This window comes from Hippoglossus stenolepis, chromosome 2, assembly GCF_022539355.2.
Source record: "Hippoglossus stenolepis isolate QCI-W04-F060 chromosome 2, HSTE1.2, whole genome shotgun sequence".
Taxonomy (NCBI): Eukaryota; Metazoa; Chordata; class Actinopteri; order Pleuronectiformes; family Pleuronectidae; genus Hippoglossus; species Hippoglossus stenolepis.
In genome coordinates, this window is record NC_061484.1 from 3259997 (window position 1) to 3280890 (window position 20894).

At 40.5% G+C, this 20894-nt stretch overlaps 1 protein-coding gene across 2 annotated transcripts; it reads left to right on the forward strand.

Moving 5' to 3' along the window:
* The first annotated feature begins 517 nt into the window (after positions 1–517).
* Positions 518–19352, forward strand: dtd1 (D-aminoacyl-tRNA deacylase 1). 2 transcript variants are annotated; one of them, XM_035182502.2, is made up of 6 exons: positions 518–667; positions 982–1072; positions 1890–2125; positions 5826–5923; positions 12487–12651; positions 17364–19352. In XM_035182502.2, exons 1-5 carry the CDS (start codon positions 625–627, stop codon positions 12640–12642), a joined length of 624 nt encoding a protein of 207 aa, XP_035038393.1. In that variant the 5' UTR covers positions 518–624; the 3' UTR covers positions 12643–12651; positions 17364–19352. The 2 variants fall into 2 exon arrangements, with proteins under 2 accessions (XP_035038393.1, XP_035038382.1); XM_035182491.2 differs by having other exon boundaries at positions 12487–12642.
* Positions 19353–20894: the final 1542 nt, after the last annotated feature.

The following is a 20894-nucleotide window of genomic DNA, read 5'->3' on the forward strand; positions in this document are numbered from 1 at the left end:
TGGTTTACCTTAATAGACTGTATAACAAGACATTGTATATATATAAATTACAGTTCAGTGTGAAACTTTGATCACTAAAATGACTTTAGCTGCAGTGGAGGATCTATGATTTTTCTAAATCAGGGGCCATAGAGGGGCCACGATTGGCAACATCCATCAGAATTTCTGAATCCGTCAGATGCACATTTAAGTCATTCCTTGATTACTGTTATAGCTCTGTAGCTTTGAGCAAAGACACACATAATTGAATATAGCTTGAAAATTGTTCCTTGTTCAAGCACAATGTGTTTTTCAAATAAGCTTTGAAAATTAAAACTACTGACAGGACAGGGAAACTTCAGGGGCCAGTCAGATTTCAGCAGGGACCAGTGTCCCCCTGGATCCGCCCCTGGCTGTGAGATAAAAGATAAAACACTTTTTACAATATTAAGATGTAGTGAGGAAAAGGATAAATGACGTAGAGTTTAACAAAGTGAAAGCAGGAGGTTCAGTTCCGCCTCCTGAGTCCGAGTCAGTTTCTATCACAGGCCATGTCCCAGCAGAGGAAGTGTTCTGCGCGCTGCTGCCGCTAGATGGCGACAGCTGGGAAGTTGTACACGCGTGTGTTCCCCCAACAGCAAAACAATGAGAGCGATCGTGCAGAGGGTTACCAAGGCGACTGTGACAGGTAACATGCTTTTCTCCAGCTGAATCAAAGTGTCATGCTAATGTTAGTTAGCCGAGGCTAACAGCTTTCATTAAGAAAGCCCGCTGGCCCTGCACGTCAGCTGCGGCTAGCGGCGTTAGCATTAGCACTCGCAGCTAGGTGAGACGTGGGCCACAGAGACAGTCAGGCGTGTCTGTGAGAGAACAGAGTCCAGACAGAGGAAACCGGTTCTATCACTGCACCAACAAGTGTCCTCTGTGTGTCAGGTGGTCTCACTGCTGCTTCCTGTCATTCATCCATTCAGATCTTCATTCACTGTGTGTGTTTTCCTGCAGTGGGAGAGGAGGAGGTCAGCTCGATAGGCCGAGGACTGTGTGTCCTGCTGGGTGTGTCTGTGGAGGACACCCAGAAGGATGCTGACTACATGTGAGTGTGTGTGGGACCAGCACCCTGACTGGATCACAAACCATCACTGCTGTGTTCAAAGGGTGGTATCAGTGTGGCAGGGAGGTGCCAGTTGTGGAGTTTCATTCACTCATCCATAGTACTCATGTTATGCTACTTTATATTTATACTTCACAATATGGCAGAAAGAAACATTATACGCCCTAATTCACTAATTTCTAAAGGCTCCTGTAGTTAGTTTTCAAATTAAGATTGCACAGGGAAACCTATAAAGGTCATACAGTATATAAATTAGTATATCAAATTGTTAGAATTAACTCCCTATTAACAGGACACAACATTAAATTGCTGCAGCCATGGTAATGCATCAGGAATAATATTAAAAATTGAAATGAATGCACATTTCGTATACAGTGGGTTGGATAACACAGTTTATGCACGTTTCACAAATGGAAATTTAATGAATGATTTGAATGGGATCTGAAGACTGAGTACAACATGCCACTTAAAATGCATTTAAAAACCTGTCAATATTCATCAGTAGCAGTTTAGGAGCTTAGTATAAATATTCACACGTGAATTAAATTATTACAACTTTGACAAACAATAAAGGTAACTTAATTGTTAAGATATAATGTTTAAGACAATACAAATAATGTACAAATGAATACTTTCTGTATGTTCATCAGTTATAGTATACATTGCAAATCCAGTGGCCCCAAGTTCCCTGCCAGTTTTGATTAGATTGATCAGAGTCATTCTTAAAGTCTCATAATAGACAGAGTGGATGATTCACTGCAGCTCACACTGCTTCCTCTCATTCTCCTCTTGTTGTCAGAGTACGCAAGATCCTGAACCTGCGGCTGTTTGAAGATGAGAACGGGCGAGCCTGGAGCAAAAGCGTCATGGACCGGGACTTTGAGGTGCTGTGTGTGAGCCAGTTCACTCTGCAGTGTATACTGAAGGGCAACAAGCCAGACTTCCACTCAGCCATGCCTGCAGAGCTGGCCCAGCCCTTCTACAACAGCATCCTGGAGAACTTGAGGAGCGCCTACAAGCCAGAGCTCATCAAGGGTGAGTAGATACACAACCACCATCTTTACTGTCCCCCCACTGTTTGACCTTATAACATGTAGTTTTTATAGTAGATTACCTCTTTTATTTCTTATTAACTGAATATATTCCATAAATTGTCAAACACTGATGGAATAATCTGAAGGTCGTCTGTCATTTTGACAGATTTGACTCACAACACTATCACTTACCACATATAGACCCGGTTCAGACCTGGTATTAACATGCGTCCACAGTGATCTGATCACAAGTGGTCAGCACTAACTTCAGTTCTGACCCCATAGTATTCTCAGTGCGTTCTGAGATCTGATCACTCAAACCACATCTGGAGGTGGTCTGGGACCCATGTGGCCACATTCTTTTCACTGTATTAACAAAAATGTGTCCTGGTGCCACATATGAAAGACCACGCACTCTGGCTTTAAGCTTCTCAGTGTCTATATGTCGATTCGTTCAAGAACTACACCGCATAGTGGTGATCAATACTTTTCTTAAATTGGTAAAATCTTTCTTCATAGCTGCACACATTCATTCATTCAGTCCCTCCCGACTCTTCTTGCTCTCTTTCTCTGTCTCACTTCCTGGCAGACACACAGACAGACCGACACACACACAAACACTCAGTCATTGGACACATCTGTAAACTCAGACTGTGTAAAAACCACATAATTTAGTCTTCGTGAACAAAAATCATATACATGATTATTTACATATAGAGCGGGGACTTAAGAGCCAATCACAGGTGGTCACTGCAGACATCAGAATGCATTTTGATGCCAGGTGTGAACAGATGGACTTGAGGCACTTGTGATCAGATCTCTCAGGATGGATGTTAATACCTGGTCTGAACAGGGCCATAGAACAATAAGACTCACAGCGGTGCAGCTGTGCTCCTGGTGCAGGAGGAGCACACGCTGAGGGCTTTCCTCCCGGTGCAGTGAGTGAGTTCTTCATATTTAAATTGTAAATGCCAAAATAAGTAAAATTGCATTTCATATATTTGCCTGTTCAGATACAAAGGCCACAGTGTATTAGTGCTCTCCACTGTCACTGTGAAAAACAACTTCTATCTGCTAAGTGTGGTGATAACATGAAGAGTGGCCACACAGTCAGTGATCTTTGTCTCATGTTCTTATGAATAGATAATCGTTAATTTGTTCTGTATATTATTGTTGTTGTGATCAAGTTAAAATGCTATTAAATAGACTATGACTTATTATCATTAATAAAAGACAATCAAAGTGATTGGCATTACAGATTATGATCGGAAATCTTGACCAGGTCAATATTAATCATATAATAATAATCATAATCATAATAACAATAATAATATGAATTTGATTTGTAAAGCATTTTTCAAAACATGGTTACAAAATAACAAGTAAATGTAAAAAAAAAACATAGGAAATAAGACCTAAATAAAACAGTGCAAAATCAAATTATCTAAAACACATATGGAAAAAAAAAGATAGAAACTATATTCACTAAAAACGCCTTCCTGTACACATATACCATCTCACACACACACATGTGTACATACACACATACATACATACATACATACATACATACATACATACATACATACATACATACATACATACATACATACATACATACATACATACAGTGGATATAAAAAGTCTACACACCCCTGTTAAAATCCCAGGTTTTTGTGATGTAAAAAAATGAGACAAAGAACTTTTTCCACCTTTTTAATGTGACCTATAACGTGAACAATTCAATTGAAAAACAAATTGAAATCTTTTAGGGGGAAAAATAAAAAACTTACAATAACCTGGTTGCATAACTGTGCACACCCTTAAACTAATACTTTGTTGAAGCACCTTTTGATTCTATTACAGCACTCAGTCTTTTTGGGTAGGAGTCTATTAGCATGGCACATCTTGACTTGGCAATATTTGCCCACTCTTCTTTGCAAAAGCGCTCCAAATCTGTCAGATTGTGATGGCATCTCCTGTGCACAGCCCTCTTCAGATCACCCCACAGATGTTCGATTGGATTCAGCTCTGGGCTCTGGCTGGGCCATTCCAAAACATTAATCTTCTTCTGGTGAAGCCATGCTTTTGTTGATTTGGATGTATGCTTTGGGTCGTTGTCGTGCTGAAAGGTGAAATTCCTCTTCATCTTAAGCTTTCTAACGGAAGCCTGAAGGTTTTGTGCCAAAATTGACCGGTATTTGGAATTGTTCATAATTCCCTCCACCTTGACTAAGGCCCCGGTTCCAGCTGAAGAAAAACAGCCCCAAAGCATGATGCTGCCACCACCATGCTTCACTGTGGGTATGGTGTTCTTTGGGTGATGTGCAGTGTTGTTTTGCGCCAAACATACCTTTTGGAATTATGGCCAAAAAGTTCAACCTTGGTTTCATCAGACCATAACACATTTTCCCACATGCTTTTGGGAGACTTCATGTATGTTTTTGCAAAATTTAGCCGGGCTCGGATGTTTACTTCGTAAGAAAAGGCTTCCGTCTTGCCACCCTACCCCATAGCCCAAACATATGAAGAATACGGGAGATGTTGTCACATGTAGTACACAGCCAGTACTTGCCAGAAATTCCTGCAGCTCCTTTAATGTTGCTGTAGGCCTCTCGGAAGCCTCCCTGACCAGTTTTCTTCTCGTCTTTTCATCAATTTTGGAGGGACGTCCAGTTCTTGGTAATGTCACTGTTGTGCCATATTTTCTCCACTTGATGGAACTCAGAAAATGTCCGGAAAATCCTACTAGAACAGCTGAACTTGTGTGTGTGTGTGTGTGTGTGTGTGTGTGTGTGTGTGTGTGTGTGTGTGTGTGTGTGTGTGTGTGTGTGTGTGTGTGTGTGTGTGTGTGTGTGTGTGTGTGTGTGTGTGTGTGTGTGTGTACATATATATTAAATCATTGACAGCAATAGTTTATATCTTCATGTTAAAAACAATTACAACTTAAAGAGTCTTTGTGAAAAGTGTAAAGAAAAGAGTTAGTGCCGAGTCCCAGGAGGTTGCAGTCAGGACAACACAGTGAAAAGACTCTGGGATGTTCACAGCTAATTAAAAGAAAAGTGTTGAGGGTCACCATTACCACTCACTTATAAGTTTGGACCAGAGCCCTTTCCCCCTGCTCTGTAATTTTCTGTGTGCCCACCTCAGTGTAGCGTTATGGCAGTTTAGGGGTAGGGAGGTGTGGATTATCTGTGCTTTGATGCAATGGCGGTGACAGTGAACTGGGTCAGCCCACCGGGGAGCAGGTGTGGCGAACACCATGTCCCAGCAAGGGCGGCATAAGGCTTCCTAATTAGTCCCCCACCCCACCAGAAGAGAAATATGATTATGCAGCAGTTTTCCACCGCGGCCCGTTCCTTCATTGTGCTGATGTTGTCATTATTCTTGTGGAGCCAGTGGAAGAAAAGAGAATATTAAAGTTGAAACCTCTCCTTGTAAAGAACCTTCATCTTTTGTCCCCAATGTCTCCAGACTCCATGTTATCCTACGTCTTCATGAAGCATCGTCTGCCAACAAATGCACTGCCTTTTACTGCTTGTTAATTTCAGGTTGTGGCACCATTTAGGTTATAATAATCTGCTTATATATAGTATGAAACATGACTCTATGTGATCTCCTTCAGTGTTGATTCTCTCTGCTCATTCTTTATGACTTGTTAAATCTCTTTGTGTGTATTGTCTTTAATTTTGTGTTTCTAGACGGGAAGTTTGGAGCCTACATGCAGGTCAACATACAAAATGATGGACCTGTTACCATTGAACTGACTTCACCTGCTGGTCCCAAAGACGCCAAACTGGTAGGTTGTTAAATGAGAAGTTTTAAGTAGTTTGATGGGTCTAACTGAAAGTCAAGCTCTTTCCTTGGTCTATTAACCATAAGTCAGTGAGTTATTGAGATGGTTCAGATGCCTGGTGTGGTTTAAACCTCAGAGAAAACAAACTAGTAAATATAACTTTTCATTTCAGATTATTTTAAAGGTACCTTTTAATGACAGATTTTAAAGCAAATATGTGAAATAAATTTTGGTTTTCATTTATTCTGCAACTGCACTAAAAGAAAAACAACTTTAAAACGTGCACAAAAAGTCATTCCTCTTTTTAGAGCAGTCGTATTATTTCTAATTTGAACCACTAGATGGTGATATCTGCTTTTCGGTTGACTGCAGTCACTTGCAACATGGATTGTCTAAATATGTCAGTTTTACATTTTATATTTATTTTCCATCACTTCTGACCTCATCTGATTAATATTTTTGTAAATGACATAGCACAACCCATCTTTGAGGCCAGTACTGACATTTAAAACGCACAGCACCTACACCTTTTCAATAAGAATTGCATTTTATTGTTGGAAAATTAAACCCCGACATAACAGTAAATTTTAAAATGGCAATAGATAAGTTTCGGCTTTCTTGCTTTGCTGGCTAAAGAATAATGACGACACAATGATCTCCAATGTCTCTTTCGAAATACATCCTTCACGTCTCACTGCTGCCTTTAATTACATCCCGACATCAATCAATTAGTACTGATGTATTTGTGATAATATAAGATAGGCGATTAATATGTGATGATGTATTGGACAGTTCTACATTTGGTTAGCGTACATCTGTTACATTCCCTGGACACATTTGACTGTATTAAACTTAAGGTGTTTGGGTCGAAAATGAAAAGGTTGTTAATTTATCTCCAACTGTTGACGCAGGTACTCAGTACTGTAGAAGTAATACTTAGCAGGAGCACATGCTGTCTCCTGATTGTACACTATAGAATAAGCATTAAACTACTTCAAGTTTCGATGGTGAATTACTTCAGTTATATTTGGATATTCAGACAAAAAATTACTTAGAAAACCCAGAGAGCAACAATCACGTCCTTGCCAAGATCAACGTCTGCCATTGTCACCTCTTCCATAGTCTTGTGGAGCGGGACTGATTCACTGTGTCCTTGCTCAGTCACCCCCGTGGCGACGCTGCCATCCTCCCAGTTGCGTTAGTCAAGTGTACCTCGGTGTGTGGGTGCGTGTGCATGTGTTTGTGTGCACGAGTGCTGTGTGGAGTGCCACAGATGATTGGCACAGGCCCACATGAGGAGGCTCTGTGGAGCTTGTTGTGGCCACTTTAATTTCACCCTCTGTCCTACCTGTCCCTTAGGGAGGAGACCTGCTCTCTGCAAGCTCTTCCTGTTCTCTCTTCACTGTGATATACTGCACTGTGCGTCTCATACATCAAGGGTCCAACCCCTTTTCAAATGGAAAAATGAAACGAGGTTTAATAAATCATCTGCAGTAAATGCTGACAGCTGCTCTGACAGCGCGACAGGTCTCCACGTGCTCCATTCCTTTAGGGGAAAGGTGAAAAGGTTCTGTGATTGGCAGATCATCTTAATTTGTCGTCTTAGGTTCTGACAACTTATGATTAACAGGGGGAATCAAACCTCCATGTTTTTAAGTAACAACCAACGTATTCCCAGAAGTCAGCCTCTTGAGGAACATTAGGAACGTGAAGTTCAAATCAAGTGTCTGGTCAGATTTGTGAATATAAGATTAATGTGATTGTGAGGAATGAACTTTTCATTGAAAATAATAAGATATTGATTATGTTTGATGAATTTTTAGGACAGTTCATGATACAGGGATGTTTTTTTTACATCTTTCTGCTTCATTAGGAAAGAGAACACACTTTCAGACCAGCTCTTCATTATGTTAATGTTTTAGAACTTCTATGTCTCATTTTCGACTGAATGAGCAAACAAGACACTTGACACATGCTTGTGGCTCTGTGAGGCTGCACTTTGGCACAATGATACCAAACAAGTGACCATGCTCAGTGTGTTAATTCTAACATGTTTTTTTCCCCCTGTCTTTATTCAAGAGTGTAGTGTTTCAATTTGAGAGCTCAAACTGCGCTTGCATTCAGATTTCCTGCGCTTGAGCTCCAGCTCTTCTCTCCGCACTCACACTGCTTCTGTGCCTGTGTAAAATGTCTGCTCTTGGATTTCTCCTCTGCTTTTGGTTTATATGCCTCTGCTCCGGTGACAGCCAGTAGCTGGAGGCATTATGTTTTCGGGTTGTCCGTCCGTCTGTACTTTTCGTCCTTCTGTCCCGTCCATCCCTCAGTCCGTCTGAGAATGCCTTGAGGGAATGTCATCAAGTGTGGTACAAACGGTCTCTTAAACTCAAAGATAAAGTGATTACATTTCAGTGGTCGAAGGGCACAGTGACCTTACATGAATCTGGGGGGGGGGAAATGTAGAAAAATGTACACAGAAACTGCACTGGTTGGCAGAGGTATACAACCGTGGGGCGGTAATTCTAGTTTTATACTGCGTTTGGATTTTGTCTGTCAAAATTCCTCAACCAATAGACATGCAGGTGTGGTAAAGACAAATGAAATTGTCCCACCCTTGTTGTGGATTCATTAGCTTTACTTCTTTGAGAGTCCCTTACAAGAGTACATGAGCCCACAGCCCTTACAGAACTCTCAGCGCACAGAAGCAGGCGTGAGTACGAGGAGAGAGCTGAAGCTGAAGTGCAAGCGCACAGTTTGAGCAAAAGCAGAGCAAATCTTATCACAAGCAGGGGCTATTTGAGTGCAAGCTCATGGTTTTGAGCGAAAGCATCACAAAATATGAATGTAAAATCAATCAGTCTGCTCTCAAACTGAAACACCATGCTCTTGAATTAAGATATGAAAGATTTGCTTGTTATCATGCTTAAGTCTTCCAGTGAGTATAAACATAAAGCTGGGACTAATGGGAATGTTAGCGGTTTTAAAGAATCAAATAATTTTTCAGCAGAATTCATCCTCACTGTACAAAGAATGTATCATTGATTGTACCAGTAGCAATATTGGTATTGTATTGGTTTTGATCACCATACCCAGACAAAATATTCCCATTTTATAATTATAATAATTCATACATTTATTAAAAATATATATATTTAGTCCACACTGATTTTAAGTCATTCCTACCTTTGGAGGCTGAAAATATGATTTTGTATTATTATCACTGATTCACAGTAACTGTGAATTCTTAAGTGAGAAAATTATTTTTCATGTTTTGGGTATAACGAGTAAATTGCTTATGAGCGTAACTGTTTTTATTTCTCTCCAGATCAAACCTAACACAATGTTTCTCATTCTGAATCAATTAATATGATGAATACGCCTTCATAACAAGGCCCTGTTAGTAGACATTTTGACTTACCATAGTGCGAAAAGCACAGATGGAACCAATAACATTAATGGTGGCTCCATTCCAGCAATTAATATAAGGAGCTGCAGTGATTTATATTGTTGAAGCTCTGTTTTTACCCCTGTAATGACTCTGTGCCCCCAGTTTGGGAACTGCTGCATTCATCAGGAATCTGTGTCTTTAGTGAGGTTCATTGTGGCGATTGAACATATATTTGCAAGACTGTTATGTGTTTATTGGGTTGTAAATAAAACCAAACAACAATAATGGTTAGTTGCAGCCATAGATATCTCTCTGTAAAAACCACCAGTAATGGCTTTCAGTAGCAGGGAAAGTACAGATCATAAGGTAACTAATGTGGATATGAAACTGTACTTCTCAGTAACAGGGGTGAGTCTCTCAGCCACTTATTCCAGCTATTTGAAAAAAGTTCATGTATCCATCTTTCTGAATCAATTCTTGATATGTCCGTCGAACCCAGCCAACTTCCTTATGCGTTGGCTCCGGTCCGGCTTTGGCTGCTCTCCCTTTTCGGGGCTTGGCTCGCTTGCCCAAAGTGAGGGATATTAAGCAGTCCTCAGAATTTTAATCTTGTCTATTTGGGATGTTTTGCTGTGGGGGCCGAGCAGCCAAAGCCAAGGCTGAACATGAGGGATAAAAGACCAGCCAATAGGCAAAGCTTGGCACACGGGGGGGATGAAGCAACGGCCAAGAGACACTGTTCCTTTCTTTCCATGAATCAGGGATTTGGTCCACTGCAGGGTCAAGCAGCAGGCAAACAATGGTGTTATCCAGAGGAATGAAACCCATTCTGTTTGGATGTGCTCTCTTTGGATACTCATCTGCATTTTTCTGTTTGTTCACCTGACTGTTTGTGCATTTAGTTTTTTGATTTCTGGGCTGAAACCAAACACACACAGAAATTATGTAATGTTGGACCATGTTAGGTCAAGATTTGATCAGGTCGTAAATCAGAGTTTGGGTTTAAGAGTTAGTGATGACTGCTTCGTGGCAAAGAAAGACTGGAGTTTGTTTTCTTCTGTGTCCATTTTGTATTCAGATGTTGAACGTTTGTGTGGTTTCTGTGCACCAGATACAACAGCATGTTAATGGGTTCAAGTGGGAATAACACAGAATTTGTTTTGTGCTCTTTGAATAATGTAATGTCTTATGCAGTGCTTTGGATTTTTAACATGACATTCAGTTCATAAATATTTCCTTAGCAGCCATAAAAGTTTTAGCACCTGTGTTTACAGGCCTATTTTGGATGACGGGCAGCATACCCACTTCTTCATTACTGTTGTGGTGTTTCATGAGCCGTGAAGAATACAATGAGAAAAGGAGGAGGAGCAGGTTTGATTGGAGTAGTGACTATCGGCACTGAGTGGCATTGTGAAGGGCTATTTTGGAGCGTGTGAGGGGCAGTGCATGCAGTCACAACAATAGTCATTGAAGTGATCATATGACGACCCAGAATAGCTCCAAATGAGCAGAGATTGGAAGTGGCTGTGTATTCACAAAGACTGGTCAGATGTGGTGTGTTGCTCTGTGGCGCTGACGTGTTCTTCCATCTTTGTTTAGTTCAATTTGCTAATTCTCATGCATGTTGGGACCTTTGGGTGAAAGCTGAACACACTGCAAAGGTCATGATGTGCAAGTCATGATGCAGTGCGTTCGTGCTGAGTGCCTCAGACCTCGGAGCCACCAGCAGCCACAGATTGAGGAGGGTTTTAATATATTTAACGAGGGAAAGAAAACGCAGACTGGCACACTAGTCAAAGTGTGGATAGTGGACCTGAGCCAGATTAGATGGTGGACAAGGCTCGGACAGAAATTTAAGTTTGGGTTCAGCTAGGTTTGTTCACATAGACCGACTTTTGCTTGTGAGCTTACAGTATAAAAAACAATGCCTTTTCCCAACCATTTACAAGGTGCACATGTGTAATCAGGGTAAACAGTAAAAGCTGTTACCATGGTAACAACAACTGCGTGGCAGGATAACACAATCTTATGTGCTTCAGCTAACATTAAACACATCAGGCTGGGGTTTGGTGTCGACATTAAAACAGAATGACTGTCAGGTTGGGGGTCGGTCGGTTGTACTCTCTCAAACTCAGCTCCGGTTCAGACAGAAGTGTGAGAGTGTCACACAACAAAGCCCTTGAAAAGTCTTAAATATTTTTCTACAACATTAAATATTCATGATGAAACAGGCTACAATTTAGGATAGTTAGGTCAAGTTTTCTTAGGTTCTATTGAGAGTTAACTTTTAAAACCCATTTACATTGAAGTTTGTGACATCCAGAGAAAAAGACAAACATGTCTTCACGAAATATAACAAAAAAGTAAGGATTTGGGTTTGTGTGTAAACTTTACTCATAGAAAGAAGCTAATTGAGAAAATGGGTATCAGGCCATTATATATCAGGAAACTATTCTACTACACACATTGGCAGGAAAAGGTCAAATTAAGATGTTCATTTTCATCATAGTGGCAGTAAAATAATATGTGATGGCTCTATCCACTCTCCACAGTTAAGATATAGTAAAGGCACCATAGAGATTTAGTTTTAAATGTCCATAATGTACTGGGACTTGCAAGAGGCAGAACAAAAATGAAATATGACATAAATTTCAAATGAAGCAGCAGAAAGAGATTTTTCTTCATTGTATGGTTCAGCCTTCAAAAACTCCGGGAAGAATAATGCAACATTACCACCCTTAAATGTGTTAACATTAAAAGCATATGGTATCTGGTATGTTGTATTTATGTGTTTTATTTTAGTTGAGCTACAATGTTAATGAGCAAAAAAGATATATTTCTAAAACATCAATAGTAAATATCAGCTTGCCACTCATGCCACAGCTCGATGCATCGAGTTCAGGCATGTGTATGGGAATAAGCAAGAGGCAAGTAAATGTGGATCGCTCTGACGTCGGTCATGTGTAGGGATTTCTCTTTAGCTCTTTTTCTCCCTCTGGAGGCACATAAATATTGTTAAGGGCAATTTTATGGAAGAATCGAAGCTTTTGTATCTATTATTCATGACATGTGTCTTATAGATGACTGCTAACTGTGCGTCATCTCTTTTGACATGATTATAATGTACATGTAAAGAATTTATTTATGACCCAGGCTTTCCTGTTCTTTGTGTTTACCTCAGCTGTCAAAGCAGGAGAAGCAGCAGCAGAGGAAAGAGAAGACGCGCTCCAAGGGCCCCTCAGAGTCAGGCAGGGAGAAGAGCGCCCTACGTTCCCGACAGGACCCGAACGCCAGTAGTGGAGCAGAGGGCGACGTGTCCTCAGAGAGGGAGCCCTAGGTGAGCAGGGTGAGGGAGCCAAGGAGACACACACACAAACACATGCGGCCACTTCCAGCACACATTTGTACAGACCCTCAGACTGCAGGTCACCAGTGTCTTTAATTATGTAAACCTGAGGTTTCTCTGAAATAGAGCAAATAGAAACTGAATCAGTCTTAACTGTAACTTTTATGGAACTTTTATTTGTTATAAAAAAACAGTTACTATCAAGATATATATGTCACCAGCATATATACAGTACAAGCACATTTGCACCTACATATACTCAGACATGTAAGAACCCAAAGTAGGAAACCAAAACACACACACACACACACACACATAATAATGTAATAAGATATAGAAGATATCAAGACTGTGAAAGAATAACTAAATTAGCTTAGAAATATTCTGAAAAATCTTAAATATCAGTGAGTCATGTAATAAACTTCTCAAATCTTTTTCATATACTGTATACAGATAGATATAAAGACATATTGTAGAAGTATTTCATTTTTTATAAGTAAAGATGAAAAATAGAGAGGAAATGATATTTCATGACAAGACAGCACTGAGCTAATCAAGCAAATTTATTTTGTATTGTAAAAATTATATTTGTCTGTGTTTGTTCAGATTTGATTACTCACGAATGCAGCATCTTAAAATAATTTAAATGAGGATAAATTAAAGTGTAATGCACTGCACGAGGTCACCATTGATTAGTTAGTTGTGTAATTTGTCTAGGATAGAAAGATTGCATTGTTTGTTGGCAACAAAACGGATAAAGTTTGTCAGGAATTGATATTCCTGAGAACTTAATGTTGTGAATAATGAGATATTAATTATGTTGGATGATTTGTAAGGAAAGCTAGAGGAATTTTTTTATTTTTTCATCACTTTTGCTTCACTGAGAGAAGACAATATACAAGACAATATGTGTTGTTAAACATTTGCCTATGTATACATCTAGTAGACACAGAGTGATGTCATTCATTTGTACTGTATCTGTCCCCCTGATGAACATAAGTTCTATATTCACACTGTTTCTCTCCACCACCTCCTGAGGGAAATATTATCCGTCTGTTGGTTGGTGCTGGTTACTTAAAATACAGTTGGTGTATCAAAGCAAAGAACAGCTGCTTGCTAGAAATGAGCCTGATGAGAGCAATGAAAATGAACCAAAACCACAAAGTAGTGAACAATCAAAGCAGGGACATTCTCTTTCTAGAGCTAAGAAGAAATGTAGAGTCAGGGTGTTAATGGGGGATCATCACTAAGAGCAACACTTTTTACATTACAAATAACAATTACTTTGATTGTTAATATAAAAATATTGACTAGTGCAGCCTTAATAAAGCCAGTAAAATAGTGTACATTTTCTCATGTCAGATCAGATCACTCACTTTTCAGGACTAAAGATGAAAACCACATCCCTTTGCCCAAATTTTCCATTACTGTTGAAATGCTTTACATACCACACGTGAGCATACGTAAATTAAATGACAAGCCCAAAATAATGGTAAGTTTAATATTTCATGAAATTATTTTCCACTGGTCCTTCTTGTGTACCAAATGCTAAATATCACGTGACTGTGAGTCTTGTCATGTTTTTAAATGAATATCATTTTAAAAGTGATTAAGATCTGTGTTTTAAAGCCCAGAGGCCTGTATAAGATAAATAAAGCTAATGATGCTACAGATACTATGTATTAAAATGGCTTTTCCATAACTTTATACAGTATTTACTGTTCTTGATTTACTTCTAACCACCATTTATATATGTAAATAGTCACAGCATAATGCATTTAAAAGTATCCTGTATCACCCTGAACGGTTGAGAGAGACAGTGTTCAGATAGTTTACAGCTGTGCCTCTTTGCAAGAGATTGCAGTTCTTTTATTTTCCTGTGCACTGTCAACAAATACAGTTGTCCCCAAAATTAGTTATATCCCATTTATTACACTAGTGCATTGTGGCAGTGCAATTTACAGTGATAGGCAGTTACCGTCCCCTCACCATCTCTGTTTTCCACATCTTCTTTTCCTGCCTGAGCCTGCTCTCTTTGTTATTGTTGACATTGCGGTGAAATACGGCAACGCTCATGAGAGACAGACTGGTTTGTTTCTCATTCTGTGGCTCACATTGCGGGGATGAGGAAGGGGAGTGGAGGAGGAGGGGTTTAGGGTTGCTCTTATTTGCCTTCAGTATTTGTTTACTAGTGCAAAAAGAGTGGCGTTCTGGGAGAATAGAGACGGGAGGCATTGAGTCAGCTCCCTCCGTGTCCCTTCTGCTCTCCCTGCTGAGGCTGCTGCTGCTGCTGCTGCTGCTGGCTCCTGTGGCACAGCTCGTCTCCCTGTGTGAACTCCCTCACAGACACGCACATTAACGGACACGCCGTCAAACTGGCACTGGAACTGCAAAGCCACGCTTTCTGCTCCTCTCTTCTCACAGATGTGTAGTCGGTTACATAGAAACACGTATGCTACCATTACAGGTGTGGTGCTTTATTTTTGTCTTATGTACAGCCTTGTCTGTTCTCTAATGATACACACACACACACAGACACACACTTTCCCATGTAGGCCCTTGTAAGCCTGTAGTCCTATCCGAAACTCTCCTACAGCAGGGGGCCCTGCGATGTAATCCCCTAGTGCATGTTGGGTAAATATGTGCCCCAAGACATGGAAGCTTCTGGACCTGGTTACGTAAGATCTTTTTGTCTGACAGAGAGCCAGAGCGAAGGGTGAGATGGAAGAAAGAGGGAGGAAATGAGAAAAAAGGAGAAGCCGAACGAAAATGTCTGATAAGTCAGGAGACTTGTTTGGTTTTTCATCTGGGGGTGTGCAGCAGGGGAGTGCACACGCAGCACTCCTGGAAACGCATGCGCTGTGGTGGGAGGAGAGGTGGACGAGGGGAATTTGGATGTTAGAGAGATGTCAGACAAGGGGCCTGCTTGCTTGGCTTTGTCACTGCATATTTTAAAAAGGGAATTTGTGTTCCTGAGGTTTGCTTGGCATGACTTAAACATGAGCAGTTTGCGCTTTTCCTCTGAATGAGTAATTTGTGACACTCGACTCCTCCATTATCTCTCCTGGTATCCCTTCCTTCCCGTCGGCACTGTTCTAATTTTGACAGTTTACAAGAAGGTTTCTGCTGTCAGCAATTTCCAACCCACATTGAAAAATCATTTTTAATTGTTTGCAAGTCTACCACCTATTCCAGACCTGTCAGAGATTGATTTAGACAGTAGATGTAACTTCATTTTACAATTTTTATATGGCTGCTTACACAGCGTTGTGCCTTTTTATTCACCTGACATCTAATGTTAATATGGGGTTAAAGTGATCAGTTTGTCTGTCCGTAATCTGAAAACCATATAAATCTTATGATTCAGGTAACTATTCAGCACCAAATGATCTGCTCTGGAGAAATAGAGCAGATCATCTGCAGTGGAGTCTCAGACTTTCGGACCCAGATGTGGGTCAGGATAAGGGCAGTGTTTCTTTGAAGCTGCACTAATCTACATTTTTAATATTTAGAATTGCATCTAATGACTGTGAATATAAAGGATGAACCTGACGGGAACTACCAACCTCTGCAGTGTCCCTCAGCTGCATGGAGGACATGAGTCAGCTCATTATTTTGTGGCTAACACTATTGCTCACATAAAAAGAAAACTATAAGCAAAGGAAATAATCGACCTAAGTTTGAACATTAGTCAAAAACTCACTCCAAACAATTCAAATTTTGCTTGAATCTGATGATCCACTGTATGTTTAAAAAGCCATTTGTTTGTTTGTTTTGGCCCTGAAAATTTCATAAAGGTTATAGACTACTATGTAGATTCAAGTGCTGATAGCACTGCCCTCAAGTGGCCCAAAAGTCCATTAAAGTCCACCCTCTCACAGCTTTAAAGTGAGAGGGTGTTTCACTGCCTTTTGTGTGTTTTTGAACAAAATAACTCAACAGAATATTGTTGGATTTGCACAAAACTTGGTGGTAATATTACTTGGGAGTGGATCTCCACATGATATACTTTTTGAGCTGATCGGTCAAAGGTCAAAATAAATTCTCTATGATATTTCAGTAAATCACAATCTAAAGCATGTATTGAACACAAAATTAGTTCCTGTCATATGATGTTAAATAAGTAAAATCATGTAGTCACAAAGATGTCAGAAAATAATATCATGCATAGATCACACATGCCGTTTTTAAGATATCTCTGCATCTCATAGGACAGGACATAAAGCTTATATTGATAAAAGATATAGATGATAAGAGATAATAATGTGGGATCATATGGTAGGAATGACGACATCAGACCGTCACTTTGAATCAGTACATGACATCATATATTGTAGTCAAACATTAATGGATCCAGTACGAGAAGAGACATAATCTTCAGCTATTTCAGGTCAACCAATCATTTATAATCATATGATGTCATCTTTATTAAATGGTACTGTTTCAGTATAAAAAAGTGAGCACTTCCTGAGCCATGCATTTTTTTTTTATATATTACCACTAACTTACAGTTGCTACTGTCACCTGGTTTATTCTATATATTCTATATATTTTCTATCAGCTAAACGATATGTTTGTATTTCTGTGCAACTGAATGGAGTAAAATTGTGGCTGCCATTCAGAAAAGTAATTCGTCCAAGATATTATTGATTAATAACACGAAAAACAAGAGCCAGAGACCAAAATGACTCTTCTGTTTTCTGTCATTGCAGTTATCGTACCGGGGACATGACGGTGAACCCAGTGTCCTCAGGAAGGCCTTAATCCTCAGTGACTTACACCTGATTGTGGACCGTCCTCCTTCCTCTTTGGAAATCAGCAGAATTCTTTTGACCTGTTACAGTACATCGTCCCCTCGCTGGTGTCCTTGGTCTCTCGTCTTGGGGATCAGATAAGGCCGGCTAGGTATAAACACAGGAACAAAGAGGATGTGAGAGATAGAACAAGGGTTCATAGAGAGGGAACATGGGTGATATGGGATGGAACAGACCTCAACAGAACTACATTGTGTGGCTCAGTTGCATTCTGTGCTCTCCTTCTGTCTCTTTCCTTCTGCTTTTAAGTCCACATTTCTTTCTCTATCTGTCTTTCTCTGTCCATCTTTCTCCTCAGACTCTTCCTACTTGTCTCACTCTCAGCCGGCTGTCCCCACCTAATCTCTGCTTAGGGATATGGCACTGACCCTGAAGCATAGCTCGGCTCCAAGTCCTTGGCTTAGAGTACATCAAAAGGTCATTAGGACAGTGATAATGTAACAGCCTTGCCATATTGATTGAAGCATTGACTGGCATAGCTATATGTGTAAAATCGATTTTAAAAGGTTATTGTACCTGTATTAACAAACTATGTTTTAAGGTCCACTGGAAACGGCTCCTGCACATGTTGGCTCTGTAAACTACATGCTCTGTTCTGTCTTTTGAAAGAAACATCTGTGGGTGAACAGGACAAATGTTTTATTGTTAGACACATAGACTGTATATATAAAGGGACAATGTCTCCACTTGGTACCACTAGAAGCCATAATATCCTGGATATGAACATTGCACTCTAATGCCGATGGCATCATTTGAAGCCAGGTGGAGTTGCGGTATTGAAGTCCTGCTTATACACATGCTCGACCAATCACGACATGTTAGACCACGTTTTTGTAGCATTAAGGAACAGATTAAAAGTTTAAAACTTGTCCGAAAAATTTGCACTTGGACATGCTTTTGAGTGATCAGAACTACTTAAAATGACAGAAACCATCTTTAGGAAAATTGTATTTGACATGTACTTTGTCTGTTTATTTTGGTCCACGTCCCATCCACTAACATGGAGGAGGTAGGGGTAATGACCTATACTGCAGCCAGCCAGCCACCAGGGGGTGATCAAGGAACTTTGGCTTCAGTTTTGGGGGAGCGGTCATGTCTTCAATCTTTATATACAGTCTATGGTTAGATACAGCACAACAAGCAAAAAGCTTTCAACACCAACCCACATTAGCTTTCTAACTAATGTCTCCTTCTCGTCCTACAAGCATGGGCACTTGTCTTTTGTTTTACCTTACCTTGCTAAGTTAGTTAACAAACACCAGGACAGTGCACTGCTAAAATTAATTTGCAGGCTAGTAAGATAGCCTAATAGCTTAAAAACTAACAGCAGACATCAGCATCAGATAAGTTAGATGCTAACGGGTGTGTCCTCGCTTGTTAATGACAGTAACTAGGCCAAATTTGTTTACCATGGTTGTTAGTACACTGGCTCAGCTGTCAGTCAAACCTGCACATCCAGAAGCCCAAAGGCTAAACGAGAATTTTTCATCCCCAAACACATATTTTTCCTTTCTAGAATAAAAATATATAGGCAATACATTATTAATTGTTGACTCCAAAAGCTAAACTACTAATCACAAATTGTGATTTCAGTTAACGTTATCTGTGTGCCCACTCAGGAAATGATTGTTTTGACTGCAGGGAGGGACAGTGACAGGTCAAGCAGCTGAGTGACTGTGAGTGAGTTTGTCTCGATCACCTGTATTCTACCTGTGGAGAGGAGCCAGCCGTGCTTCACATTCAGTGAGCCTGTGTGACTGGGCAGACACACGAACACATCATCCAGTGTTTGCTACTGTAATGTTTGTGCTTGTTATGCTGTCCTGCTGTCACTCGACAGATCTGAATGTACATTTTATTATTTTATAAAGACATCAATAGACCAAACCTGACTTATGTTTCATTTGTGGTTTTCCACTGCTTGTTCTGCTTGTTTTGTGTGATGCAAAAGCAAAGATGCTTGTCCTTGTTTCTCATTTCAGCATCACCACCTGGTAAGTCTCACTGTCCCAACTTTTTTTTTTCTAGTGCAAGCTATTCCTAGCCTACCATACCCCCCCCCCTCCACTGGTGCTGATCTGATGTTTCTCCAGGTTGTGAAGAGCAGAAGGAAAGTGAGAGGAGCTGCTGCAGCCTGGACTACCTCTCGGAGAGAGAAGACATGACCCAAATATGTCTGCTTGCTAACCAGCCTCAGTACAAAGCTTCTTTAACATATAGAACTACAGCTCTGCTCTGCAGTGAAAGCATTGTGATCCCAATGCCAAGCAGGTTTTACTACTAAAGCAGGGAGTAGTGTGTGTCTGAGACCACTGCAGTAGATCAAAGCTGTAATGGGGTGTGAACAGGGAGTGTTGTGTGGGGCAGATGTTCAGGGTTTGTCTATCTATGGAATCACCTGTGTATGTCAAACCAATATGGCGGTTTGTGTGTCTTTGTGCGGACACCCTGTGCTGAAGGGCAGGGCAGTAGGAGTGGGCGCGGCGTCAGTCGGACATGGGAAAGTGGGTTAAATTCCAGGCATTCTCATACATCTGAAGCCACGTTGTTTCTGGTTGTCTTCTCAACTACTTATCTTACATCTTGTGTGTGTATGCAAGTCCTTTGCCAAGCCCACTGGCTATGGAAAAACAATTTAACTGGATTTAATTTGTTGCCCCCCCTCCTCCTTCCTCTTCGCTCCTTCCCCTCACTTTTTTTCTTTTGTGTGCCTCTGAGAGGTTGGGAATTCATCTTGTTTAGTAACTCCTTGCCCAGTCCGTGCTTGCTTTGCAAGTTCGACGAGCCTGGTTTCATGGCAGCTTTAAGGCCTCCAGTCACGTGTGGCTTTTCCACTGGGGTTTTTGCTTTCAATAGGTGATGCTAAAAAATTAAGTTATTTGGACACATAAACTTGGATTATTTTCTCCAAAATAAGAAGTGCAGCTCTCAGTCACATCTCCTGCATTTCTTTGGTCTGCCTTAGCCTCATACTCCAAGGGGTTAAAAAAAAGCATAATGAAACCAGTTGCTTAGAGCCCTGACCACTTTTTCCATGCTTGCTGGAAAGTTTCCAGTGCTATTTATATGAAACCTCAGGCCTGACAATCAAGAAACCCACTTGGCCAACATGAAGTATTTGTCATTATCCTTAAGTTTTGTTTCAGTCAAATCATCAGAAATGGAAGACACACAGGGGTCCATATGTTCTGTGAACACACACATGCGGTAAGTGGTACGTTCAAGCAGATACGAGTTAAATGAATCCATTTGATCTAACTGCTCTTGTGTAATCAGAACATTCCACAGTACATCTAACCTGTAGATGTTACCGATTAGACGCCTGATACATTTTTTCTGAACATAGGACAATATGGAGAATATCCCTTGTACGTTCTACGGCACTAATTGATGCCCACCGCCAGTTGATGTTATTGGATGTTAGTGGCC